This window comes from Natrix helvetica, assembly GCF_964273705.1.
Source record: "Natrix helvetica genome assembly, chromosome: 2".
Lineage (NCBI taxonomy): Eukaryota > Metazoa > Chordata > Lepidosauria > Squamata > Natricidae > Natrix > Natrix helvetica.
The window spans coordinates 55,769,626-55,781,015 of record NC_138552.1 but is presented as its reverse complement, the minus strand read 5'-3'; the positions used below and the strand labels follow the sequence as shown (position 1 = coordinate 55,781,015).

At 31.8% G+C, this 11,390-nt stretch overlaps 1 protein-coding gene across 1 annotated transcript in view; it reads right to left on the bottom strand.

Annotated features, from left to right (window-relative positions):
• Positions 1–784: 784 nt before the first annotated feature.
• The window catches only part of DMXL1 (Dmx like 1), an 85,373-nt gene continuing 74,767 nt past the window's right edge, over positions 785–11,390 (bottom strand). The window contains exons 40-44 of the mRNA XM_081942631.1: positions 9,795–9,887; positions 8,740–8,831; positions 6,651–6,703; positions 4,413–4,630; positions 785–3,758 (exon numbers count right to left, since the gene is read on the bottom strand). Of these exons, the coding sequence (XP_081798757.1) occupies positions 3,534–3,758; positions 4,413–4,630; positions 6,651–6,703; positions 8,740–8,831; positions 9,795–9,887 (681 nt within the window). The 3' untranslated portion in view covers positions 785–3,533. The remainder of the gene's footprint in view (positions 3,759–4,412; positions 4,631–6,650; positions 6,704–8,739; positions 8,832–9,794; positions 9,888–11,390) is intronic.

Here is an 11,390-nt window from a genome sequence, read left to right as displayed (position 1 = left end):
ACTCAGTTATAAGTCTAGACAAAAAGATGGCGTCTGTAGAAATGCACCGTCAGGCGAGATCACAGGCAGGCAAAATCCAATGTGGGATATTAATCTTTCAATACAGCTCCACGCCAGTTGAGATCAATTTTTCCCAGTCCAAAGAAGAATATATGAAGAGATGCCTCTAGGATTCACTGGGGTATGATAATTCCAACCCAGAAATTTTTAAAAAAGAGACTTCATTTATAGCGGCAATAGAAAAGGGGGAAGAAACACCATTTTGGCTCAGCTCTGCCAGGGGATCAGAGAACAACAGTTCAAAAAGTTTCCATGTATAGTTTATAAAGTCAGCTCACATTCTTTCTTTCGCAATTGTTCTAGAAAATCATTGTCCCATTGCTTGAAAGAAGTGAATATCAAGAGTTTTTTTTTCCAATTCTCTCTCCTCCGAGAGAGAGATCGTATTTTTTTCCAATTCTCTCTCTCTCTCCTCCAAGAGAGAGATCGTATAAAGCCGCTTTTCCAAGAGGGGGGGGGAAACCCCTCTCCAATCTTTACACTTTTCCAAGATCGAAGAGTCTTAAGAAAGCTGCTAATCCTTATTTACTTATTTGTTCAAAAAAGAAGAGACCCCGGGGGAACTCCAAAGGGAGCATGGTTTCATGTGCTGCCTGCATATGATGGGGCTTCACTTGTTTGCATGGCCCATTTTCTGGCATGCTCCGGCCCAATGCCGGTCCACGGAATGGGGGTTGGGAAGCATCTCTTGCATAGAACATTAGAAACAGTGTTAGAAGTTTATTTTTCTGAAATTGTATACCATTTAAAAAGCAAACATTGAACAGAACTAATTAGCTAATGATAAATTTTATTTGGGGGTTCTAAACCTATGCATATGCTTTGTAATTTGTTTTGTACACACAGAAATATACAGAATCATAATAATGGCAACGATAATATTGACAATTGCACCAGTCTTTCCTATTATTTTTTGAGCAGTTACTAGTGGTAGAATGCTTAAGCATTTGATTATTTTGCCTTCTTTTAAATTATAGAAGAAATAACTTGAACCTCTAATACGGTTTTAGAAAAATAGAAAATTCCAGCTACTTCATTTGGTACACTAACAAAAGAGAAGGGAGAAGTACATGAAGGAGAAAAGCATTCTCTAGATACTAATTGGACAAAAGAGAGGCACATAATATTTTAATATAACTTAAATCTTTAAGCCTTCAAATAAAGTGTTGAGCAACTATGCCATCGTAAAAGTTGTACATGGTTGTTTGTGTAGGTATGTACTAAATACATGGCAGTCTTAAAAATATCAGATTAAGCTTATTCTTAATGAAAACACTAGTAGAACATCGTTCTAGTAAAATATGCAGAGCTTTACACAATATTGGAGTCTTAAACTTAGTGCAACTTATCAAAAAGTTTACTAAAGATTATAGTTTTTCTCAAAATCCCATGTTAAATGTAATATAAGGAGCTTGAATTACAAGTAACCTAAACTCTTAAGACTTTGGTATAATTTTGGATTTTGCAATTCAGATATAAAATTCAGTAAATCAGGCTTTATATACTAAGCATTAAAATGATTTTCCCACATTAATCTTCTGAATGAAATATGAAGGGCAACAGAATTAGTTTTAATATTCTTAAATGAAATAAATGGTTATAACACTAACATTTAACATCTCTTCCTAAATACTTGTACTAGCTGTTATGTCAGTGTAATTTTCCTACAAATATAGCAGAACATTACTGTTGTTGATGGCTCAGGACCTCAAATGTATACATATATCCTAAACAATTACAGGATTAGGCTATTAAACATATACTTTCTAAGCAAGCAACTGAATATGTGGAACGGACCTAAAGTGTATAAAGCTATTTTCACAGAGTCATTGTTGTGATTTAGCATTGCAATTTATATTCTTTCCACTGCATTACCTGCAAACTGACTCAAAATTTTAATTCACTGCATCAAATAGCTGCACTAGCTATCTTAAAATGCTGCTATGTATTTCTCTTTTATAAGAATAGCCTATGTTATTGCACAAATGTATTTTCAATTATGTTAATACTTGTTTCCTTACTTAATGCTTGCATAGAAATATCCTAAAATTACATTTAAAATGCAATATAAAAAGTAAGAAATGTTACTTTTAAAAGTAGTGTCCTGAGAATAGTACAAAATTAATTATACAAGCCCTTCACTTTTGCTTTATTTACAGCATCTATTCCCAGACAAAATCTGTTTCACATGAAATTGTATTGACAGTTTTTTCACAAAAATATTTTAGTAAACTGTTTATAATTTGCATTTAAGTAATTTATCTGTAATCCAATTATTTTTTGAGACTTTTACATGAGTAAAATAAGAGTAGTTCAAAATAATTACACTACATGGCCTATTTTAGCACATAGAAAATTTTGAAAGCTTTGTACATTTTGTATTTTGGTCAAAAAAAGTAAGTGTACACAGTTATTACATTTTAACAAAAACAAAATTTCAAATTCTTGATTTTGTAAAAAAATATAAATCTATACTATTTATCATACATTAGAAGAGTTTTCTTTTGCAACCTTTTCGTATTTTGTTTACTTCAGAACTGAGAACTAAATGCTTTGATTTAAGTGCCAGTGGAAGAGTAAGCATGTTTGGATTAAATGAAAATAAAATTTACTGACAAAATAACATTATGTCAATTTCCTGTGTTTTACCAATGATTTAAGCATAATGATTTTATAACCCCCATCCAGATTATTCAATTATCCTATTCAACATATACTTAAATTCAGTTTCATGAATTTTAAATGCTATGTATTATTTTTAAATATAATTCTTAAAACATCTGTAAGCTAGATATTCATACTCTATTTGCCTATTTTAAATAAGGACTTGATTATATATATTTTCTTTATATCTCTTGATTCAAGGAAAAGACTGCTATCCTGATAGCAGTCATTCAAGCATGAAAAGTTCCAAGACAAACTTTTATCTTTCAATTCTTCACACTAAAGACCGAGTTCAAGTTGTAAAAGTGAACAAACTAGATCTCAGGAAAATATTACCAATGGTGGCTCATCTAGTAGCATTTCTTCCTATAGCAAATCTCAGTATAGCATGGGTATCTGCTTATGTCAAGTATGTTTATTTTACGCGAGTACGACCCATATACAGTTAGAATAAGGAATTTGGCAACTGATTGTTCTGTCAGGCTAAAAGAGATGATATTATAAGGCTTCTTTATGAAACGGTCTTTAGAAATTAAGTGATAAAGACCACGCTCAACAACATGGAATGAGGCATCATCAATCAAGAACAAACAATACTCAACAAAATACATAATAAATATTTACTGAATCATCAAAAACTATTCTTATGCAGAATAAGAAGGAACTTGCTAACCTTTAAGGCATTAGTGCATTAAGGACTATATCTCCAAATAAAATAAATATAAACACCAGGAAATATTACTATAGGGCTAGCTGTACAAATTATGCCTGATAATATTCTATAATATTTTACAAGTGCTAACAGCACTTTAGAACACATATTTCACATCAGTTTTCAACAATTCACCAAATGAATTAAATTGATCAGGCAAAATTCTCATCTTTACTGTCCCATCAGCTCCACAGGAGAATATGTGATTTGCTGGTCCTGTCTCAATCTGCATGACACCTGTCCCAAGATTTCTGAAAATAGATTGTCTAGAATGCTCATTGAGGAAAGTATGAAGAAGACTGAAATTTGACAGACTCCATACCTAAAACACAAACAGAAAGAGAAAAAATGGATTGTGATTTTGAGTTGATCTCCCTAAGTTTGATCAATATGCTTCAATTTTGTAAGCACTCAGAGATGCTTTAGTTACGGTTCTTTTTATGAGTTTGTTTAAGAATGGAAACTAAAAATGAATAATTAAATAAGTATTTTTTAAAAGGCTAAGAATAAAAGAGTTTAGAACACATTTTAAATAGGGCATATACCTGCCTTACCAAGTTAGATAGGGTGGCACAATCCTAGCCCTTTCCCTTAAATATTGGCATCTTATGGGCACTAGGAAGCATGCCATTTTTGTGGGAGTTCCTGTCCATGAAGTTTAGCAGGCTCTCCCCCCCCCCTCCCCAAGCATTGGAATGATGTGAGTGCATATTAGATGCTTGACTTGAAGTCAGGTTATTGTTTGTAATGTATTTGTTTTTATAGTTTTAATAAGGATATGTTATTTTAACTTTTGATTGGAAACTGCCCAAAGTTTGTTATAAAGTGAACAGTTATATAAATATTTAAATAAAATAAATAGTAAAATAATAATAAAAATGTTAATAAAATAAATAGTTCTTAGGAATGTTATACTGAATATAGAAGAAACTATTCTTATACAAATTAATAAGATGGAATTTTGTAATGTAATGACCTTGATATTTCCTTCTGCAGATCCTGTAACAAAATATTCTTCTGTAGGATCTACAGCAATTGCTTTAACTGGAGAATCATGACTTTGGAAAAACTGTCTCTGTTGCTTTTGACGAAGATCTATTAAGCAGGTATAGCCTTTTCTTCCACCAGATATTAATAGCTGGTGTTTGGGTGCATATGCCAAAACAGTTGCTCCAGTATCATGACAGGTGAATGCTGAAATACAAAAAAAAAATATTAAAAGAAATTATAATGTAAATAATATTCTATTACTAGTGAATATATTTGTTATATAATACTCTTAAATAAAGCATCAGTACTGAATTATTGGATGAATCAACTTGATTTTGAATTAGATCAGCGGAAAACATTTGTTAAAAAAGTAGGCAAAACTCTCTTTTTGACCTTGACTATTTATGGATCTTTTGAAACCACCTCATTCCATACATACATATGTGCTAGAAGTTTGTGAATTAATTTGAATTTTCAATATTTCTGCATAATTATCTAAATGTGATCTGGTCTCCATGCAAGTCCTAAAACTATATAATAGGAACACAATTAAACAAATGAGTCAAAAGCATTATACTATTCATTTATTTATTGAGGAAAATGTTCCAATGCTGCAGAGGTTTGTGGCAAAAGTAAGCAAATCTCTTGGATTATCAGTTTAGTTGAAGGGGAAATTAGAGCCAGGTGTTTCAGTCAATGGGATGATGCTCAAGGGTGAGTGTGGGCAGAACGTGCCATCTTGCCACAACCAATCGTCATGGCCAAGTCGCTGCGGGACAACTCACAGAAGGACAATTTAACAATTCAATGTAATTATTTAAAATAAATTAAAAAAATATTTTTTGTCATTCAAACTTGAACATTGAGCCCTATCTAACAAAATGAAATGTAATGGTGAAAAAAGCAAGGTTCTACATTTAGGCAAGAAAATTCAAATGCAAGGGTATAGTACAGGTGGTAACTGGCCATTTTTAGCAGTAATAGTATTGTGAGAGGGATCTTGGAATCCTATGGACAATCACTTAAATATGAGCCAGCAGTGTGCTGCAGCTGCCAAAGAAGTCAACACAGTCCTGGGCTGCAATAACAGAGGGATAGAATAAAGATAACGTGAAATGTTAATACCACTTTATAATGTCTTGATGACCACACTTGGAATATTTTGGTCACTACAATGTAAAAAGGATATTGAGAGAAAAGCAACAAAGATGATTAGGGATTGAAGGCTGGAATTGGGTACGCTTAGTTTAATGAAAAGAAGGACTTGGGGTGACATGATAGTAGTTCCAATATCTAAGGGGTAGCCATAAAGAAGAGGGAGTCAAGCTATTTGCCAAAGCACCTGAAGGCAGAACCAGAAGCAATGGATGGAAATTAATCAAGGAGAGAAACAACCTAGAATTAAGGAGAAATTTCCTTACAGTTAGAACAATTAATCAGTGGAACAACTTGCTTTCAGAAGTTGGGAATGCTCAAACACTGGAAGTTTTTAAGAAGAGATTAGACAACCATTTGTCTGAAACAGTGTAGGGCTTCCTGTCTGTGCAGGGGGTTGGACTAGAAGACGGAAGTTGGAAGGTCCCTTCCAACTCTGTATTCTATTACTTCCAGGAAAAGTCCCATAGCAAGATGTTTATTTCTATAAACTCTAGCACAACTTTCATTATGGCCTAGTTCACAAAACATGTTAAAGGTATACTATGGTAACATTCAGTATATTGTCTAAACAAAACACACCTGATGTAAGAAGTCATAAGCCATAAATTGTAGCCATAAGTTTTTTTATTCATCTATTTTGTATTTATTCAACCAATTTATATAGCTTATATAAATTATGTTTATTCTTGGCTGAGATATATATCAAAACCTGGACTATTTTGAGAGCTATTCCAAATTTAAAAACTTCTACAGTGACTCGAAAAATATTTCATGTGAGATTGAGACAACTTCAAAATCAAAACCATGGTTTTGAGTTCCAAACATTTCAAATTTTGAAAGTTTTTATATATCCCTTATCTAGCATTACTGTATATGTACACAAAAATGGATAGATCTTTTACCAAATACAGTTATCTTAACTGCATGTACAAGCGCATAATGTTATAATAGCAAAATGGCTAATTCTAACCAAAATCTTATTTCTCAATAGGGAGTTGAAGTATAATTTAAGATTTTAAATCTTAAAACTTATAGATTTGTTTATATATATGCTAGTTAAACTTACCATGAACCAAGCTACTAGAAGGGGCAACCAAAGTATCCCACAGACAAATATTTCTAAAAGGAAACAAACACAGGAATAGTAATGTATCTAATGACATCATGATAAAGAACAAACTGAATTAGTAATTAAAATTTAAAAAGCAACAAACAAGAGCAACAATTCCTTTGAAATTATCTGAAACATTTTATTTTTATTTTATTGGAAAGAAGTAATATCTATATGATTTTTTAACTAACATCTAATAATTTCTACTCAAATATTTTTATAGAAATTGCAGTTTAACAATAACCTTAGAACTATAAAAAGAAAATATAATGTTTGGAGAGTATAATGCTATACTGTATACTGGGCTACCTGTAATATGATGCAGATATAGCAGAAAAGATTATACTTCAAATCAAAGATATTGAATATAGATACACTGTTTATTATTACAATTAATTGCATAGTCAGTCAAAGGTTTAGACTAGATATGGCATTTTTTATCCATCTTTCAAGTCTTCCCCAAAGGATACACAATATTAATAATATTATTATTGTTATTATTACACAAAAAATATGAAGTCATAACTGCTGGTTCTTTAGCTGATTTTGGCCTTCATATGTATAGAGTTCTTCCCAAGAACTTAGAATATTGTAATGATCAGTGCAGTACAGGTGGTCCTGGACTTTCAACAATTCATTTAGTGACCGTCTGAAGTTACATCATTGAAAAAAGTGACTTATGACCATTTTTCACACTTATAATCATTGTAGCATCCTGGTGGACATGTGATTTACATTCAGATGCTTGACAACTAGTTCATATTTATGACAGTTGCATTCTCCTGGGCTTAAGTGATCATATTTTGTGACCTTCTTACAAGCAAAGTCAATGGTGAAACCAGATTCACTTAACAACTGTGTTATGAATTTAATAACTGTAGTGATTCACTTAACAAATGCATCAAGAAAAGTTGTAAAATGGGGAAAAACTCACTTAACAAATGTTTTACTTAGCAACATAAATTCTGGGCTCAATTGTGGATGTAATTTGATGACTATCTGTATATCTGCAGATTCTAATAGTGCGTCCATTTATAAGTGACAGAAGGAAATTTTGTCAATGTGCAGATTTTCTGAATGCTATCCAACATGTTTTAGTATAGCAGTTAATGTGGGAATAACCTCTGTAACCATCATGGCTGTTTTTATTTATTTATTTATTTGATTTTTATCATGATTTTGTTACATTTGTTACTTTATCATACTTTTGTTACTTTATAAGTAACTCAAAACTGAACATAAATAATAGCACTGCCTGCTTCCATTTTTCCCACAACAACCCAGCGAGGTGGGTTGGGCTGAGAGAGAGTGACTAGCCAAGTCCTTCCAGCCAGCTTTCAGGCCTAAGGTGGGACTACAATTCAGTCTCCTAATTTCCAGGTCAGCACCTTAATCACTTATTATTAAACTTCTATGCCATCTGACTCTCAATGAGTTGTGGCCTCCAACAATTAAAGAAATTACAATAAAATAAATAAAGCATATAAAGTGAAGATAAAATGTGGCAAGCATGATGAAGTAAAGGGCCTTGCTTAGCCTAGAACAAGCCTAGATGAAAAGCTACATGACTCTTCTAAACAATATCAGAGTGGGAGCCATCCAAATCTCAGGGGTAACGTTGTTGCAAAGGTCAGACACTACTATTGAGAAGAGAAGCTTCTGGGGTCCTAAGAGATGATACCATTTATTTGAAGGGACCTGTAGTATGTTAACGCTGCAGGATCAAATTAAGCAGATAGGTCTTATTGGGGAGAGGGCATTCCACTGCCCTGCAGTGCTTTATAAGGAACAAGTAAAACAAAAATGGACTGTATCTAATAGAATTTTTTAACTTAATATATACAATTTCTACTTTCATGTCACGGCGCACTTGCTTCTTGCTCAATCTAAAAAGCTGTTCTCCACAGGATAGTATGGTATAAAAAGGAATGAAAACTGGGAAGAATTTTTTTGTACAAAATCACTACAGTACTAGATAAGCAAAGTAACTGATCACTTTTTATTTATACAGTTTATTGGTATGATCTTGAAGAAATTTTAATACCTGTTGTCAGTAGATAACCCGGCAGAAGCTATCAAAGACGAAGAACTGATGAAAACAAAATCACTAGCCGTTTTATTATGGCATTGCCATGTCTGAAAATATCAAGGAACAATAAATATAATAAAGCATCAAATATATGGTTAATTTAACATTAGAGCTTATTTACTTAGAAATATGATAAATTAATTTCAGATTGAAACTCGCAACAGTATACTTAGCAGTGTACGTTTTATTATTTTTTTCATAGAATAGCAGAACCTCAATTCTGTTAGTAACTGAATCTTAATCCCTAGTTTATGGATTATTAAAATGCAGCTAGTCCTTGATTTACAACAGTTCACATAGTGACTATTTGAAGTTACAATGCCACTGAAAAAGTGACTTATGACCATTTTTCACACTTGTGACCATTGCAGCATCCCGATGGTCATATGATTTACATTCAGATGCTTGACAACTAGTTCATATTTATGACATTTGCATTCTCCTGGGCTTAAGTGATCATCTTTTGGGAACTTCTGACAAGCAAAGTCCATGGGGAAACCAGATTCACTTAACAACTGTGTTACTAATTTAACAACTGCAGTTATTCACTTAACAAATGTGGCAAGAAAAGTTGTAAAATGGAACAAACTCACTTAACAAATGTTTCATTTAGCAACATAATTTTGGGCTCAATTGTGATTATAACTCAAGGACTATCTATAACTTCCTGGACTGCATAAAATATTACAATCTTAAATCATAGTTACAGATTTCAAATGATTCTTCAACAGCATCAAATCTATGAGGAAAAATAACTTTAAAAAGTATTAAAGTATGAAAGTTCTATTGTTGCTTGTAAATTCTGTTCTCCCTTCTACAAATAAAAGATATAATAAAGATTTGTTATACATGCAGTTTTCAACCAGGAATATGTGTCTATTGTGTAAAAGAAAATATATACAAGTAAGACAACTATGTAACAAATTAAAATAAGGACTTAAGTTGTCATGGTTATAAAAAAAATAAAAAAGTAAATAAAAAGACAACAATTGGGAAATATTCTGACTTACTAGGTATGGTTTGGGTGTGCTTCCATTATGTAGGCAACCTTTACAGTTTGTTTGATACAAACTTATATGCCCATCACCATCAACGATCCCGAACTAAAGAAAGTAGATACATGTTTTTATATTATATTAATACTTAATTGATTTCTTCATAGTTAAGCTGTTCCAGATGTGTGTGGATATGAATGTGTATTGTCATCAGCAATTCTTAGCATATCTGGAAGAACTGAATGCAAATGGAATTCACATGAACAAAAGCCTCTTTATTCAATCATTCAAAATATCTTTTTGTGTAACATATTTTACAATATAAAACAATAGGGTACAACTAGTTTAATACAAAATGTTTATGTATAAACAAGACATTGGAGTCTACTAAAGTATGACAAAAAATGAGATTTCATAGATCTCACTGAGCTATAATTTCACTTTCTTCTGGAAAGATTCTGTGTACTTTTGCTCATGAAATTGCATTTGCTAATGGACTGGGTAAAGAACTTCAAAAATGAAACAGGAGACATTTTTCTGCGGGAGATATTTTTCCCTCGTCTTAAGCAATTTTGAAAAAATGTAAAAAAACCAATTTCTTTTGTTTAATCCCTTACAAAACAAACTTCAATAGGTAATTACTAAAGATAGAAACACTGATATTACAGTGTGTGGGTGCAATTTGAAAGATTAAAAACCCTATCATATAGTGCAAAAGATAGTTTGCACTACAATTGGGGAGCTTAAGCAAATGCTGCCATACCTTTCCTTTATAAGTAGACAATCCTTGTCATTTAAAAAGAAAAAAAAGAAAACTAGATATGTCTCTTATTCTATAATCGCTCTAGCTGTATAACAATCAACACTGTGTTAACAGCAAGGCCATATAATCAAACCCTATTAATAATTAAACTTAGTTTAATCTTAAATTTAATTACATATAATATTGTATGCCTATGTTGAGAGCCACTTTTATCTAGTTGTTAAGGTACCAGGCTAAATATATATATGAGTTCTAGTCCTGCCTTAGGTATGAAAGCCTTAGGTATGATAAGTTAAAAGTCTAAATCTAGAAGAAAAGTTTCTTAGTAGCTTAATATTTTGGGTAAGTTTGCCTCAATGTGGAAGTGGAACCATGTTTCTCAATTCATTATTTGAATGATCAAATAATGATAATTGAAAATGAATGCTCAATCACTATTATTCGTACAGTGATTAAAAAAAGGTAAAGAAAGTGCATTGGGATAGCACTGAAATTTTAGTTCAATCTTCTTTGCTAGACACACAAACTGTTTGAATTTAGGGGATGTTACATTGAGTAAAAACAGAGATATTAGCTATTGGATTACTGTTGGGCAATAGCTAATGTCTAATTTATTATGTTTTCAGAAGCAAAAATAAATGTAAATATTCATTTCTGATATTTGTAATAGTTGGATTATTTTTAATGGTTAAAACCATATACATTTTGGAAAGAAACAACAAATATATAAGCAATTTGCAAATGTATTAACCTATTTAGAAAACTAAATATTGTTGTGATCTTTAATTAAAGGAATATAGAGCTATAAGTGACATTTAAATAGATTTCTTTTTGTCTTATAAGAGATA